The 18757-nt window shown below is 30.0% G+C and overlaps 1 protein-coding gene across 2 annotated transcripts; it reads left to right on the forward strand.

The window, feature by feature from the left end:
* The first annotated feature begins 9891 nt into the window (after window positions 1–9891).
* LOC131662638 (flavonoid 3'-monooxygenase-like) lies at window positions 9892–16969 on the forward strand. 2 transcript variants are annotated; one of them, XM_058932485.1, is made up of 3 exons: window positions 9892–10440; window positions 10791–11246; window positions 16080–16969. In XM_058932485.1, exons 1-3 carry the CDS (start codon window positions 9991–9993, stop codon window positions 16725–16727), a joined length of 1554 nt encoding a protein of 517 aa, XP_058788468.1. In that variant the 5' UTR covers window positions 9892–9990; the 3' UTR covers window positions 16728–16969. The 2 variants fall into 2 exon arrangements, with proteins under 2 accessions (XP_058788468.1, XP_058788467.1); XM_058932484.1 differs by lacking the exon at window positions 16080–16969 and adding an exon at window positions 12507–13399.
* The last annotated feature ends 1788 nt before the right edge of the window (window positions 16970–18757 follow it).

The following is an 18757-nucleotide window of genomic DNA, read 5'->3' on the forward strand; positions in this document are numbered from 1 at the left end:
CACGAGCTTTTCCCCCCTTTATCTAACGTAAACGCCTTAGAATATCCCATGCAATGCGGACAATCCATTTTTCCATGTGCACCCCAACCAGACAACATGCCATATGTTGGAAAGTCATTAATGGTCCACATCAAGGCTGCTCGCAAAGTAAAGTTTTGTTTACGGGATATATCATAGGTGCATTCTCCAATCCAAAATATTTTCAAATAATCAATTAGAGGTTGTAAGTACACATCATTTCCAGCTTTTGGACTCGATGGTCCTGGAATGATACATGTCAAAAACATGTATGGTTTTGTCATGCACATCTCAGGAGGGAGGTTGTAAGGGGTTATAATAACTGGCTGACAAGAACATGCAGTTCCATACCCTTGGACATATGAAGTAAATCCATCAGAGCATAATCCAAGCCTAACATTTCTAGGTTTCGCGACAAAATCAGTATGTATTAGATTAAAGTGCTTCCATGCCTCGCCATCAGATGGATGTCGCATAGTGCCTGGACTTGTTTTGTTTGTATGATGCCATGTCATCTGACTTGCACTATGCATTAAAGAAAACATTCTTTTTAACCTTGGTATACTCGGAAGATAAAACATGGACTTCACTTCTACACGTGTTTGCTTACGATTAACAGCTTTACTTTAAATTTGATATCTTGGACTCTCACAGAACATACATTCCTCCAACAATCCATCATTAGTACCAAACTCATTATCATAAAACAACATGCAACCATTAATGCAACCATTAATGCAACAGTCAATTTTTCTTACACTTAAACCCAACTTCGACACCAACTTCTTTGCATCATTAAAATTTGTAGGCAAGTTGCTTTCATGGGAGTCGAGTCCAACATCATTTTTGTGAAGAATTCCAAACACTGATCAAGAACATTCCAATTTTCCTTGGCAGCCAATAATCTCACAAACATTGATAATTTTGAGTCTGACGACCCCTCAAACAACGGTATATTCATCTCATTCAACAAGTGATAAAATCTTTGCGCTTCCTCATTCGGCAACTCATCTCCATCAAAATCTTCGGGTTGATCATATGTCACATTCACACCAAAAGAATCCTCAACCATGTCCCCGATCAGATTAAAGTTTTGCTCATATTCCATAGTCGGTTTACTACTTGAAGCATGCGAATTGTTAGTCTCTGGCACGTTCTTCGGCAGTTTTTCACCATTAGACGTCCAAACCCAATAATTATTAATGAAACCCGTTCTATGTAATTGATGTGTTACTTCCTCTAAATCACTATTTATACGTCTACATTCACATTTAAGACAAGGACACCTAACCCCCCCTTCGCTTCGACAACATTCCTGAACAAATGCCTACTTGATAAACCCATCAACCCCTTCTATGAAATTTGGTTTAAGTGCACGTCTTCCTGGTTCCAATCTACCGTACATCCAACTACGATAGTATAGATAATATTCCATACTGCATATTTGTACAATCATACAATTTCATATGAGTATATTTTTAACTATTCAATATATGCTCAACTAATACATTTTATACTATTACATTATATACTACAAATAATAAAATATTTTTTAAATACAAATACTACAAATAATACATATAATAACATTATGTGTTTGTTTTATTTAATAAAATATTTTTAATACAAAACTATTATTTTCTATTATTTTAAGTTTTATTCTAATATAATAAAAATATATATTAATACAAAATTTAATAATCTACATTATTAGTTTACATTATATGCTTCAAATAATAAAATATTTTTAAATACAAATATTACAATTAATGCATATAATAATATTATGTGTTTGTTTTAAATTCAATTAATAGAATATTTTTATTAAAAAACAATTAATAAAAATCTAACATATAATATTATGATATTCTATTATTCAACCAAAACTTTCTTTTTTACCTTTTAAACAAAATAACATACTAAATTATAAACATTACATTTTCTTTTTTACCTATATATATATATATATATATATATATATATATATATATATATATATATATATATATATATATATATATATATATATATATATATATATATATATATTATAAATTTTGTTTAATATTAAATTTTTTTCTTACCATTTAAACATATTAAATTTTTTATTTTCCATTAACAAATAAATATTCTGTTTTAAAAAATAATAACATAATATAAATTTTGTTTTACCTAATAAAAAATTTAAATATTCAGTCTTAAAATAATATTCTGTTTTAAAAAAAATTAATATAATATAAATTATATTACATATTCTATATTTCTGTTTTACCTAAAAATAAATTTTACAAAACAAAATACATAATATATAATCTGTTTTAAAAATATAATCTATTTTAAATATAATATACATATTATTTATAAAGTAATATTCTATTTGAAAATAATAATAATATAGTATAAATTATATTAACTAATATTAACTATTTTAAAAAATAAATTTTCGTTTTACCTAATATCAACTTATATTCTGTTTAAAAGAAAATACATAATATAAATTATACTAACTAATATTATCTATTATTTCGTTTTATCTAATAATAAATTTTACAAAATAAAAAACATAATATTTCAAAACAAACTAATATTAACTATTTTATATCATTAAATAACATATATTTTATTGTCTTAATAATATAATATATATTCTGTTCTATAATAAATATATAAATACATATATTTTTGTTTAAAATTAATTTGTCAAATTTTAAAACAAAAAAAATATAATATCTAAATATTAAGCAACCATCCAAACAATATATCATAATTAAAATTGAAAAAATACCTCTTCTTCATTCTACTTCAATATTTTTTGTCCAATCTTTCTTTAAGTCTCTTCAATATTCTTCACTCCTTAAAGAAAAAAATTAACAGAAATTAAATATCTAAATTAGTATAGATAATATTTGAAGAAAATAAAAGATACAGCTTAAAGAATATTATAAAAGTGTCATACCTTAATAGAAATTGTAATGGAAGAAAAAAAAGGAAATGATTTGAAGATGAGCAATACAGAAAAATGTTTCTGAGTTATGTGAGGGGAAGAAGAGAAATGTGAAGGGGTGGAGAGAATTGTGAGTAATAAAAGTTTCTGAGTTATGGAATATATAAGACTAACGGCGACGTGGGATACATGCCACAAATTTCCCAAATGAAATCCACGTCGCAATACTTCTAGCGGTCAAGAAATTAATTGTTTGACCGACGTGTCATTCACGTCGCTAGTTTCTGACATGTCATCAACGTCGCAACCCACTCAACGGTAAAGGGCTTTTACTTTCCCAGCTACCACCATGTGCCATAACCTGCCAGTGTCAAGTCAAAGTCATCATTAGCGACTTGGGATTCACGCCTCAATTTACAAACGTGCTTTCCACGTCGCAATATGCTCAACGGTCAAAACATTTACTGCTTCTCCCTGCCATTACCTGCACCAGTCAAGTCAAGTGAATATTATTTTCCCTCTGAAAAGTTTGCGACGTGTTTTACACGTCAGAACTAGAAATTTGAAAATTTCAAATTTCCCACCCTATATCTACGTTTCAGACTTTGTTTTTTGTTTTTATTTTAGGTCTTACGACGTGGTCCCAACGTCACAACCTATTTTTAAAAAAAGTATTCTTTGACTACCCATGTGATATTTTAGTTTTGATTATTAAATATGAAAAAATTATAGTGGCGTGCTTTCCATGTCGCAACTGCACTTTTTATGCCACATGTTTCCCACGTCACAACATCACATCGCTGAGAGGCATTTTTCTTGTAGTGTTATAAGAAACTTGTAATTTACTACCAGTTGATCCCCTTAGCGATTCTTTTGTTTTTTCATAATATTGAGTCAGGATTAATCCTTCTTGAATACAATTTAAATCTGTTCCAGAATCAATTGAGGCAATTAATTCATAAGTTTGATTCTGAACAACTAAGTGGACTCTTGTATACCATTTGTGGGATATAATCCTAGCAATATTATCTATGTAATTTTCAGAATTATTAGTATTCGATATTGAAGGATTCTCAGTTGGTCTATTCTTTTGTTCTTGACTAATAATAAAATTTCCTTGTAACTCTAAGAATTTTAATTCTAAATTATCTCCACGTTCTTGTAGATATCTAATTTCAGTCTTTAATATTTTTATTTCGTTATTTAAATCGTTAATAGTAACTGTTTTAGGTGGTTCAAACATTTTCATAATATCTTTAAATTCTATTTTATGAATGTCATTTTTATGAACATCATTATCATTAATAATATCTTTTATCTGACGCATGAAAGCTTCTTTACTTTCGAGATTCTTGCATTTTATCTAATATGGTGATTAGTGTATTAGCTTGACTATTTGTAAGGACATTAATTCTTTTTGAACAATTGTTACAACTACAAAAATCTAACCCAAAACATTCATCAGAATCAGAGGATGACTCTTCCGAATTGTTTAATTGATTAACATCATCATATGCTGATTCATAGGATGATTCTTCGGAAGACGAAGAATCCCCATTGTTTAACATAATATTTTCTAGAGTACTAATAAGGTTTTCTTTTAATTCATCAGAAATATCTAAATTATTGATTTGATTGATTTTTTCTTTAACATTACATTTATTAGAGTAATGACCAAAATGACCACATTTAAAACATTTTACATCTTTATCTTTGTTATGAGATTTCTTAAAAATTCTTTTATTCTGTGGTTTCTTACCATAATTTCTTTTATACGGCTTGTTATAAAATTCTTGATTATCTTTTTTATAATGTTTTTTATGGTAATGAGAGCTTTTTCTTTTATAACTAACTTGCTTTTTACCTTTGGGGTTACTGGGAGCCCTCATAGGGGCAACTCCATATTGTTCACAAAATGTTCCCATTTCGCGCTTATTATTCATTTTTTATTTTTAATTTTATTTTCTATTTTATAATCAGTACATATTTGTATACCTGTTTCTATTATATAATTGGAAATTTCTCCCGTAGACAAAGAATTATAGGGAACAGTCATTGCGCCAAATTTGGCTTTTAGCAGCACATCTACGAAAGCGTTTTTAGGTAAGCGCTGCTATAAGTAAAATAAAAAATAAAACACCGAAGCTGTATACAAAAATGAGTAAAAGCGCTGCTAAAAGGCATACCTTAGACAGCGCTTTTTGAAAAGCGCTGCTAAAAGTGTCTCTTTAGAAAGCATTTTACAGAAGCGATGGTATAGGACCACATTAGCCAGCGCTTTTCAAAAAGCGCTGTCTATGGTCAAATACAAATGGCTTCCTTAGGTAATTAAAAACTTTCAAAATTCCTAAAATAATAAGAAAGCACCCATACGAACATTTTTCTTTGTTATTCTCGTTCTTCTTCTAAAATTGAAAACCCTAAAATCCCAAATCGATTCTCGTTCTTTTTCTCAAACTGAAAAACCCTAAAATCCCAAATCGATTCTCGTTCTTCTTCTTCTTCTCAAACTGAAAAACCTTAAAATCCCAAGTCGATTCTCGTTCTTCTTCTTCTCAAACTGAAAACCCTACCATTCCCATTCGTCATTCCTCGTTCTACTTCCAGGGTGTTGATATCATCCATCGTTCTTCTTTGGCCAAACAAAGAAACAGAATCTGAAACTGAAGCACTCAAAAAACGCAGCCCTACTGCGAGTTGTAAGGTAATCAATTTCAAATTTACTCATTCTTTGCTATTTATTTTTCTTATTCTTTGCTATGTTCCTCTGTTACTAATAAGAATAGCTTATACATAAGCACTTATTCGATAAGCGCTTATATGTATTAGTGGACTCTTTTGATTGAGCATCAGCACATGTTAGCTCTGTTGAAATTAAGTGTGAGACAAGAACTCTGAAGCTAATTTTTGTGTTCAATAAAAGGATTCCGTTTTTGTTTTTCTATTTGCTAAAGGAGATAACTAATAATTTTCATATGCTTTTATCAGATTGTATAGAAATCATGGGTATAATCGATTCTTTCTCATCAAACTCATGATTTTCGTTTTTCCCAATTGCTTCACAATGTTGAATTGAATTCGTTGAATTCGTTAAAGTCTTGATTTTTATTTTCTTCAATGTTGAATTGAATTCGTTGAATTCGTTAAAGTCTTGATTTTTATTTTCTTCAATGTTGAATTGAATTCGTTAAGTTCTTGATTTTTATTTTCCTCAATGTTGAATTGAATTCATTAAGTTCTTGATATTTATCTTCCTCCATGTTGAATTGAATTCGTTAAGTTCTTGATGTTTAAGTTTGCAATGCTATTTGTTTTTTGATAATTTGTTGTTATTGGTGATGTTTAAGGACTGCCATGGTTGTTTATTTGTGTCTTTAACTTCATAGCACAGAATGACTGTTTCAACTAGTGATGTTTAAGGACTGCCATGACTGTTTATTTGCCTCACACTTTATCACTCACACCACATGCAACTACCATTTTCCTATATCTTCTATATATACTTCTCACTTTTTGTATTTAAGGTATATGATATAATGTTTACTGATGCTAGAGATCGAAAATATATGAGGTTTTCTTATATAGTTTTTGAGTTCTGATCATGTATGAACAGTAAGTTAAGTTTCGAGAGACCTCCATGAATTAGGTTGATTTAGTTGTTTAGGGATGATTTTCTTATTGTTATAATGTAATGTGAATTGGTTTAGTTGTTTTGGTCATGTTAGAAATATGTGAATCAGTGTATATATATTTTGGATTAATTACAATGGTATATAATGTAATGGTATAATTATAATGCCTTTTTTGTATATAATCGAAATCGCTTTTTTGTTGAAATAATGAGATTACTGAAATAATGGGATTACGATTGTAAATTAGAGGTTTATGAGATAACAATGGTAAATTACAGGTTCATGAAATAATGCTACCAAAAATGCAGGTTTAAAAATTATAAAAATAATAGGTTTATTAAAAGCACCAACGAAAGTGCTTTTTCATCAAAAGCGCTGCCTTAGGCTATTTATGAAAGCGCTTTTTAAGAAAAAGCGCTGCCTTAGGCCTATCTGTGAAAGCACTTTTTAAGTAAAAGCTCTACCTTAGGCTTACTTATAACAGCGCTTTCGCCTAAACAAAAGGCGCTGCTATAACCTATAGCAGCGCCCCCTATGGCAGCGCTTTTAAAGCCCAAAAAAAGCGCTGTCGTAGGTCTTTTATGGCATAGTGAGTCCCATTACAATTTTGTTTAATATTGGTTTTGACCTTTTCAATGAATAAATCTTTCTTTCCAATAATTTGTCACTCCATCATATCTAAGGTAGAGTTTAGAGAGAAACATGTCTTTATACCAACGATAATCAGACATGGTAGGGCAATAAAGGTTCATTAATTGATCAGAGGCTCTTTGTTGAAGTTTTAAAGGTTCTCCTACAAAGAACTTAGTAATTGCGTATAGGAGAGTTGTAACACAATTTTCTTCATTATTCTCTCCTTTAACTGCCATATCAATTTTTAACTTATCATCTGGGGCAATGATGTTATCCCACCAACCTTTTAATTGCCAGTAAAGCCCATGACTATCATGTCTTTGGTCTTTTTATCGCTATTTCTTCTAATTTTAAAAGTTGTAGCAGGCATTGTCATTTGTTGAATGGTATCCAGAATTTGTTGTTCTGAAGCACCATCTATATTCCATTCAACAATAGATTGGCCAGAGTAGCTATCTCCTACAAAGCTACTCCTTTCTTCAAATAGCAAGTCAGCAAATGAAGATCTAGGATAATAATTTCTAGTTTTTGGCCTAGGGCCTCTATTCCCTAATTTATTTAATGTACTACTGCTTTCTCCTTCGTGAGAAATGGTGTGTAATGTGGATATGGATCCTAAATTTAAACCATTTAATCTTTTAATTAATTCATTAATTTTCTCATCAGACTCTTGTCCTAACAACATACCTTGTAGTTTTTCTTTTGAGGGAATATCATAATGATATATGGGTCTAGTAGGATCAAGTGTGTTGGAAGGTATATCAGCAGTATGAGGAATAAACTCCTCAATCCTTTCTAATTGTTTTGACATAGTACTTAAAATTTGGTTGGTAAAGTTAAGTTGACTATGAACGTTATTAATATCTTTTCTAGTTTCATCGGGACGTATAATGGTTTTAAAAGGAGATGCTTCTATCTCAACATTTTCTTTAGGTGGTGTTATTTTAATAGCTTCTAAAGGTGGATGTATAGAGCTAATAGTTTCTTTTTTAATTGTTTTCCACTGAGTAGTAATTCTAGTGTTAACATCTAAAGATATCTTATTAGCGTATGGATTTTTAATTTTTTCTTCTAAACAGTATAATTCAAACCAAATAAAGAAATATGTATTAATTTCATGATAACTTAAAAATTCATAAAAAATTTCTAAATATAATTTTTTTTAATGTTTTATCAAAAGAAGAGAAATAGCAATCTCTTTTTTCTTTATTGTAATCTGAGTTAAACTCATTTCTAATCCATGTTTTATCTATGATAAAAGGATCTTCTCTAGTTAAGGTACCTAAAACTTGTGAAGTAGTAGGTGAAGGTGATCTAGAGGTTTCTTCTTGATAAATTAGGATAGGAACATCAGGATTGAAATCCACACTGGCTAAATCAATTCTAACGGTGGAATAGGTTGATCGCTTGGCGGCCGAAGGCCTGGCGCTAAAGGAGGCACTAACACTACTTGAAGCGTAATATCGGTGGGATTGACTCCTGTTCATTCTAATTCTAACTGATCCGTCAATATCTTAAATAACATCTCTAATGAAGATGACTGGTAGAAACTTAATAACTATAAAATTCAAACATCATAATCATACTATAAACCAAATATTCAATTTCGAATCAAATAAAAGTTGAATCTTTATATGGAACAAAAAATCATTTCAAACTAAAATTAATTCATAGATATACTCAATGATTTTTAAATAAAGCAATAAATATTCTAGAATCAAAATTTTTAAAAAATTAAATGAAACAAATCTTCTCATGCTTATAAATAAACAATAAATCTAGAATCCAAATTTCTTAAAATTTTAAGAGACAAAACCTTAATTTTAGTACATACTAAAATTGAATCACACTATTTAAAATTTACTATTAAGTGCTATATAGAGGTAATAGATTTTCCAATAAATTATATATAATAATCCAATTAAATATCTATAACAAATCTTCATATATGCTTTGTTTCTCAAAATAATCTTTAACTGCAAAATTTTTATGAATCAACTTCAAATTTCAAATTGAAATCAAACATAAAGAGGTACTCTAATGCCACTTGTTGGAATTAATTTGATAATAATTATACAAACATTCTCAATAACAAAGATTAAAAGTATAATCTTACTTTAGTGCAAAAATCATATGATATATATATATATATATATATATATATATATATATATATATATATATATATATATATATATATATATATATATATATATATATATATATATATATATATATATATATATATATATTAGAATCTAATAAATAAATAAATAATATTTAAATATACAATATTGCAACATATCTCTATTGCAACATATACAATATTGTAAACCATTTTTTTAATTTTTTTGGAAAGATGGAAATTTGAATAGACTCTCATATCACATAAAATATGACGCATTGTCACACGGTTCGTTGACACCAATTTTGATTGTTACTTAAGTCTACAAATTTAAGATGGTAAACAATATGAAAAATTCCATTCTAAATTGGATGATAGTCATTATAATCATCTTATTTGATTTGTCTAAATTTTTTTAAAAAATTAAAATAACCATATTTAATATTCTAATACAAGTTGGCAATTGCATTAAGTCAAGAAACGTTTCCCGTTTCCTATAAATACCAACCACTTATCCTTTTCCTTAATCAGACAACAATAAAACGTCAACTACTTTCTTTTCTTTCTCCTTTTCAAGATAACGCACAACCTTATTTTCTTGTCCTTTATCATCATTTCATATTCACTACACAAAAACCATGTCTCTCTGGCTCATAGCACTCTCCACTTTCATATTATCTATCTTGATATACCGTTTTCTCAAATCCACGACAAAGTCTTCTTCTTCACTGCCACTTCCACCTGGACCAAAACCATGGCCTATAATAGGTAACATGCCTCACCTAGGTGCTGCCCCACACCAATCTATTGCTGCCTTGGCTCAAATTCATGGCCCTTTGATGCACCTCAAATTAGGGTTTGTCGATGTTATCGTGGCCGCTTCCGCCTCCGTGGCTGAACAATTCTTAAAGGTTCATGATGCTAACTTTAGTAGCCGGCCACCTAATGCCGCAGCTAAAAATATGGTTTATAATTATCAAGATCTTGTGTTTGCTCCTTATGGCCCAAGGTGGAGATTGCTCCGAAAGATCTCTTCTGTTCATCTCTTTTCGAATAAAGTTATGGCCGAATTTCAACATTTACGTGAGGTTAGTTTATGTGTTTGTTGCAGCTTATTCTTCTCATAATCAAATTCTAATTTTAATGTTACAACTTGATATTATTAACAGCTTCATCTTATTACCTTATTACAGCTTCATCTTTAGATAAATTTATTTTCTTCTTATTAACAAAAGAGTCTTATGATTTGTAGGACTTGGGTAAGTAAATTTTTTTTTTTTGGTAAGTAATAATATTCATTGCAATATTTACTAGAAACAATAGAGTATATGGCAAGATTGACAAGCAAATATATTAATTATTCCGACGCAAGATATATTAATTATTCGATAAATAAAAAAAATCGGAGTGAATAAAACTAACCATTTCCACTTTTCAGGAAGAGACAGCAAGATTGACAAGCAAATTGGCAAGTAGTTATTCCGACGCAAAAGCGGTGAAATTGGGACAATTATTGAGTGTATGTACAACCAATGCACTTGCTAGGGCTATGTTAGGAAGAAGAGTGTTCAATGATGAAAATAGTGGAAATGACTCAAAAGCTAATGACTTCAAGGATATGATTCTTGAAACAATGGTGTTAGCTGGAGTTTTCAACATTAGTGATTTCATTCCTTCATTGGAATGGTTAGATCTTCAAGGAGTTCAAGCAAAAATGAAAATATTACACAAAAAATTTGATGCATTTTTAACAAACATTATTGAAGAACATGAGACTTCTAATTCTAAAAGTGAGAAACATAAGGATTTGTTGACTACTTTGTTGGCACTTAGAGATGAAGGAGATGATGAAGGAAATAAGCTCACTAATACTGAGATCAAAGCTTTACTCTTGGTAAGTTATATACTATTTTACTTACTGTTATTTGTGTCATGCAGTTACTGGTGGTTAGTGGTGGAGCCAAGAATTTTTTGTAATACGAGAGTTGAGTCCGGACGCGTGTTCAGACTGCCTGGACTATAAAACCGCCCCTGCATGTAGTTAGATTTTATCACATTCTATCATTGGATATATTTTTAATTGTTGGATCAAATATTTAAAAATCTAAAATATATTAAAGATAGATAATTCCCGATTTATATTAAGAATTAAAGGATTTATATTTAATAAACACAAAATCAAATTACTATTTTGCTAAAATCCATATTAAAATTAGTCAATTTTTATAAACTCTTAGGTGACCTAGCCCAGTCGTTGCCATTGTATATTTAATTCAAAATATTAATTAATAGGTAAACATCTTTAAAACTTAGCTGTTGAAAAAAAAAATAGGTCCATTAATACCTTAGTTTATTAAAATTTAAAAATAATTCTATGTTATCTGCTCTGTTTAAATTGTTGTTATGTCACAGTTGTATACATAAATTATTATTATCATTTAAAAATAATTGTTTGTTACATGTTCAGTTTTAAAAAAATTAGTTTTGTACATTATGATTCCATTCATTTTCTTTTAAATTCTTACCTAACACTCAAACAGTGACACCTTATCTAAAATTGTACTTGAAAGTTGAAACTTGAAACTAAATTTTATATAAAAATAAACAACCAACATGCATTCCAATCATCACTTAAGAAACATTAGACTTTTTATTAATCTTTTAATCCTTACCTAACTTGTCTTCTTAGGAAGTAGAACATTGGGTGGCAATAATTTTTGTTTGGTCCTAATTTTTTTTCTACGTATTTACATTATTACTACGCATTTTTCAATTTAATGTTTTATTAACATCCATAATATGGCGTGTTAAAGAGATTATAGCAGAATGTCTTTAACTTAAATGGTGATTAAATAAGATTCATTACTAAGATTTATACATTTTAATCTTGTTTAAATTAAAAGTGTTATATAACCTTCCAAAATTAACTATAATCTTAATTAGAATTTGTTTTTTAAAAAAATTGAGTAATAATTTTACTAAAAATGAATAAGTAGAGTGTAGTGAATTCGAATATATATTTCTTTCATCTGATGTTCTTTCAACTATCAATTGAGTTATACTTGCGGATAGATAAATTATAATTTACTTTGACATTGATTTTTTTTTTTTACAAAACACATTCTTACAAATTGTTTGATTTTTTTTTGTGTAGAACATGTTTGTAGCTGGAACAGACACATCATCAAGTACTACAGAATGGGCCATTGCAGAATTGATCAAAAACCCAAAAATCTTAGCCCAAGTCCAACAAGAATTAGACAGTGTTGTGGGTCGAGACAGGAACGTGAAAGAAGAGGACATACCAAACCTACCTTACCTACATGCAGTTATAAAAGAAACATTTCGTTTGCATCCATCAACACCTCTTTCCCTTCCAAGAATAGCTTCAGAAAATTGTGAGATTTTTGGATACCACATTCCAAAAGGTGCAACTGTTTTGATTAATGTATGGGCCATAGCCCGTGACCCAAAGCAATGGGCTGACCCTTTAGTATTCAAACCCGAAAGATTCTTACCAGGTGGTGACAAGTGTGATGTTGATATTAAGGGAAATGATTTTGAAGTTATACCTTTTGGTGCTGGACGTAGAATTTGTGTTGGGATGAGTCTTGGGCTTCGTATGGTTCAGCTTTTAACTGCTACGTTGGCCCATTCGTTTAATTGGGAACTTGAAAATGGGCTCAAACCTGAAAAAATGAACATGGATGAGGGTTTCGGACTTACTCTTCAACGAGCTGAGCCATTATCAGTTCACCCTAAACCCAGGCTCTCGCCACACGTGTACTCGTCAGGTTTCTGATTCGTAACATTTACATTTAAGAAATTTTCTTTTCGTGATGCACCTTAGGTTTCTTTATTTTATGCTTAATCATAATAGTGAATAAATGGTATTTTTTTAGTGTGTTGGTGTGAGAGGATCCCAAAAGGGTCAAAGATGTAATTTTAGTTTGTTTATGCATTTGTATTTCAAACTTTTATGTAAATATATATGCCTTTAATTGAAGTAACTTGAAAAGTATATATAAAAGTTTGATTTTTATTTTATTTTAAAATTAATACGGAAAATGTAACACCCCTATTTTATTCGCTATTATTTTAGTAACTATATTGTTTGGCATTTTAATAATTCTTTATTTATTTAGTTATTATGTGCTTTAATAATTATTTAAGTATTTAATTATGAGTGTGTGTTTGTGTTATTTGGCTTAATTGAGTAATTAGAGAGATATAACTAAATGGGCCTAAGTGATAGAAACATAATGGATGGATTGGTGGGTTAAGGCCAATTGACATAAGTGAGATAGTAAGAGAAAGTTAGGGTTTTAGAGGTTACTATTTTCATTTGGGGGAAAAGATAGGAAGAAGAGAAAAGAGACAAAAGGGAAGAGAACAATGGTGGAAGAGAAAAGCTAGAAGAAACCTCATATTCGCCGCAAGTTTCAGCATTGAGTCACTTTAGAAAAACGGATGAATCTCTCAATCCAACCGTTGGATCGTCGCATGGTTTTGACACAACTTTCCTGACTCATAGAGGTAAGTTCTGACCGGAGCGATTTTAATTTTGAGGGTTTTAAGTTCGCCTGATAAGATGATTTCCGAACTGGTTTTTAGGTGTGTCTCCAAATTATGTTTGAAGGATTTATTTTGGAGAAAAGCTTAGAGCTATGGTGAAAGAGTCCATATTTACCAAGGTAAGGGTGAGGTTCTTTCATGCTAAAGGGTTGTATGATAGTATGTTATGGTGGGTTTGATTCTATACTTTGATATCCATGTTCTTCTATGTTGCAATTTTGGGTATTTGATGATTTGTTGGAATGTGATGATATAAATGTGATGAGTTGTGTGCAATTGATAATCTATGTGTATTAGAATGTTGTGTTTGTTGTGGGTAAACCATTGATAGTGAAATAATGAGTTTTGGTTGTAGAATTGGAAAATAATGAAATAGAAATATAATAGTTGAATTGAAATTAATATAGTTTGATTATTAATTGGATAATTAAATTATTAGTTGAATTAATTCCAATAAGTCTATGTGATTGGAATATATTTGGACTTGAACCAATTATTCGGTTTATCGGTAAATTACGGTATTTTGAGAAATTGACCGTAATTGTGTTTTGGTTGAATATTCAAGTTGAGAATAATATATTGTTATGCCAATGATGTTGTTTTGATAATTAACATTATTTCTACTTGAATTAGTTGATGATTAAAAGTCGACTTGATTTACTTGACATATTGACATATTGAGATTATTTTGATAAATTGATCGTAATTGTGTTTTGGTTGAATATTCAAGTTGAGAATAATATATTGTTATGCCAATGATGTTGTTTTGATAATTAACATTATTTCTACTTGATTTAGTTTATGATTAAAAGTCGATTTGATTTACTTGACATATTGGCATATTGAGATTATTTTGAGAATTGACCAAAAATTGTGATTTCGATTTGGATGTCTTTGTTGCGAGTAATGTTGTGATTGCCAATATGATTATTATTGTGCATTGTTATGTGGTTAACCTTATGGTATGAATCCTAGCTAATTGTCGTTAGTTTAGTAGATTATGATGATAATTGTGATAACTGTGTTAATATGTAAAATTGAGTAATTGTGCCGATGTGCCGAAACATGATGATAATTGTAATGATCTTGATGATATGCGAATTGTATATTTGTGACGATTTTGTGAATACGTGATATTGTATATATTTGAGAGGATGATTTTGTGACTAAGTGAAGATGAAATATTATAGTGACGTGAATTACCTCGAATAAATGGTAATGTGATTGTGATATAGGCTTATGCCTCGTGACGATATGTGATTTTGATGAGTATGTTGTGTTGTCTTGTTTGTCGAGTTACATTCCATATGCATACTCTGTGACGGCCTGAAAACTATGGCAAACATGACGGCCTGAAAACTATGGCAAACATGACGGGCCAAATGGCAATTAGTGACGGGGGCTGAAGCTCCAATTGGTACCACATGCATATGCATAGTTTGAGTCGCATTCGAGTTTGTATACCGAGTTGCACTCGATTCATTATTATGATGTGTGGATGCATAGTTTATGAAGTTGAATTCATTTGATATGGATTGTTGATGTGTTGTAGATATGATGTACGTGAATGAAACATATATGATGAGACTATGAATATATATGTATCAATGATATATGTGTATAAGTTAGAATATATGATCCATGTTGTTGTCGTGATGCAAATTGCTTATATTGAGAAGTGGTGAATTGTGTATGATATTATCTTGCTATATCTATTATCATACTTTCCTTTATACTATTTGATATCTCACCCCTTCTGCTGATGTTTCCCCTACCATGGGAAATGGGCAGGTACTCAAGTATAGCTGTGGAAGTTTGTAGCTTCACCGTGTCCGGTTGGTGTGTCGCTCTGATACGTAGCACTCGGGGGTTGTCTATATTGTTGTTTCTACGTTGTTCATGTTTTAGTTGTTGAGTTCCAAATTGGATAATGAGAAGTACTATGATGATTGAAGTTGTTTTCGATTAAATAAGATGATTTGTTTATAAAGTCAAATTTTATGATTCGAATATATATTTCTTTCGTCTGATGCTCTTTCAACTATCAATTGAGTTATACTTGCGGATAGATAAATTATAATTTACCTTGACATTGATTTTTTTTTTTACAAAACACATTCTTACAAATTGTTTGATTTTTTTTTTTGTGTAGAACATGTTTGTAGCTGGAACAGACACATCATCAAGTACTACAGAATGGGCCATTGCAGAACTGATCAAAAACCCAAAAATCTTAGCCCAAGTCCAACAAGAATTAGACAGTGTTGTGGGTCGAGACAGGAACGTGAAAGAAGAGGACATACCAAACCTACCTTACCTACATGCAGTTATAAAAGAAACATTTCGTTTGCATCCATCAACACCTCTTTCCCTTCCAAGAATAGCTTCGGAAAGTTGTGAGATTTTTGGATACCACATTCCAAAAGGTGCAACTGTTTTGATTAATGTATGGGCCATAGCCCGTGACCCAAAGCAATGGGCTGATCCTTTAGTATTCAAACCCGAAAGATTCTTACCAGGTGGTGACAAGTGTGATGTTGATATTAAGGGAAATGATTTTGAAGTTATACCTTTTGGTGCTGGACGTAGAATTTGTGTTGGGATGAGTCTTGGGCTTCGTATGGTTCAGCTTTTAACTGCTACGTTGGCCCATTCGTTTAATTGGGAACTTGAAAATGGGCTCAAACCTGAAAAAATGAACATGGATGAGGGTTTTGGACTTACTCTTCAACGAGCTGAGCCATTATCAGTTCACCCTAAACCTAGGCTCTCGCCACACGTGTACTCGTCAGGTTTCTGATTCGTAACATTTACATTTGAAAAATTTCTTTTCGGGGTGCACCTTAGGTTTCTCTATCTTATGCTTAATAATAAAAGTGAATAAATGGTTTTTTTTTTAGTATGTTGGTGTGAGAGGATCTCAAAAGGGTAAAAGATGTAATCTTAGTTTGTTTATGCATTTGTATTTCATACTTTATGTGACTATATATGCCCTTAATTGTGATATCTTGAAAAATATATATATAAAAGTTTGATTTTTTTAATTTTAAAATTAATACGAACAACAACAATTTATATTGCTCTGTATCGGCCAAAGATCCAAAAAAAAAAACAAAGCACTATCTACTTCAAACGACCTTTACTACTTCAAAAAGTTATAATTCAAAAGGTATTGTGTGTATTCGCGGTGCGGTTTTAAGGTAAAAATTTCATTTGATATCAAGATAAAATTACTAATGGTTAGGTTCACTTTAGGATGAATGGTCAAAAATATCTGATTTGATCACATTCAATTTCACGCGGTTTAATTTGAATTAGTTTTTTGAATATCCAAAGAACAAATTATATATTTTATTAATATTATGTAAATCTAAAAAATTTATAGGTTTGATGTAATATATAACATATAATATATTAAAAATTAATATTTTAAAATGAGAATGATCTACTAGGATAGAAACAAATGAAATAATTAAAATAAATATATTAATTTAAACTTAGAAATAATATTTAAAAAAATAAGTGTAATCGAATAATAAGTTAACACAATATGTCATACTAATACAAATAAATAAGCATTAAAATATATACATGCGGTTGTTAATATATAAAATCAAAGTCTTTGTATTCTGACTGTCAACCAAATTATATGCAGCAGATTGATGGATGTCGAAGGAATTTGAGTTGGTGCTATAGATAGTAGGATACTTTTGAAGGCGTCGATTTCGACAATAAGTGACATATGCTATAAGATATTCAAAAAGGCATTCGGAAAAGACATTCGAAGAAGTCACTCAAAGAGTCAAATATTGACATATTCTGTCGATCAAGAAAACAGCTCCTACAAAGAAGTTATCGGAAGTTATTAAAAGTAGTTATCCAAAGGGACATGTGTCAATCTTAGACTAATCAAGTTATTAAATAAGACACTTGTCAAAATATTAGATGTCAGAAGTTATTTCTTTTTCTCTATAAATAGTTGCAATTACTATGTATTAAGGGGGATCCTATTTTCTGAAAACCTTGTAACACCCACGCTTTGGGGAAAACGAGTTCAAGGATGGACAGACATGGATTCCAGACATTCTTTACATTTCCAACCAATTTAAGATTATTTTGTTTATTTTTCTTTTTCTCTTGCAATTCTACATATCTTCTCCTTTTCTTTATTTTTCTTTCTTTTGAATGCTCATTTGAGTGTTAATTCTTTTATGTTGTCATGAGACAACTTGTTTTATAAAAGTTATTGGAATGAATTCTAACACTAATAAGAACATGATTTTGTTCTTAAAGAATGCATGAAGTGATATCAAAAATCGCGAGACTTGAACGAATATTGTAAAAGGACTTTTATCCGGTCCTAAAGTGTTGATGGATAATGATTGTTTACGTTACCAAAAATCGGTGTAAACAGCAGTATGGTTCGATTTTGAGAAATCAATATGAAATATAATCCAACGCGAGTGGTCTTCCCAAAATGATATCCAGACACATCTACTATTATTTATTTATTTTAATTTTTTTTTCTATTTTTTTATTTATTTACAATTTTATTTAGATCAGTTTGAATTTGAACACTCGTATTTTCAATCAAACACTTATCACTACTCATTTATTTTTCCAATTCAATGGATGAATTGAGTCTGTTAAAAAAAGTATGTTCAATGGAGAAAGTAAACAATACCTTTTTTTCTATAGGTAACATCAAAGTTCTAGGTCTAGATGGTTTTCAACCCATTTTATTGAAGAAACATTAGGATATTCTTGGTTTTCAATATTCTATTTTGCCAAAAAGAATTTATTTTTAACTAGAGACCATTACAATTCTTA

Source organism: Vicia villosa, linkage group LG3 (genome assembly GCF_029867415.1).
Source record: "Vicia villosa cultivar HV-30 ecotype Madison, WI linkage group LG3, Vvil1.0, whole genome shotgun sequence".
Taxonomy (NCBI): domain Eukaryota; kingdom Viridiplantae; phylum Streptophyta; class Magnoliopsida; order Fabales; family Fabaceae; genus Vicia; species Vicia villosa.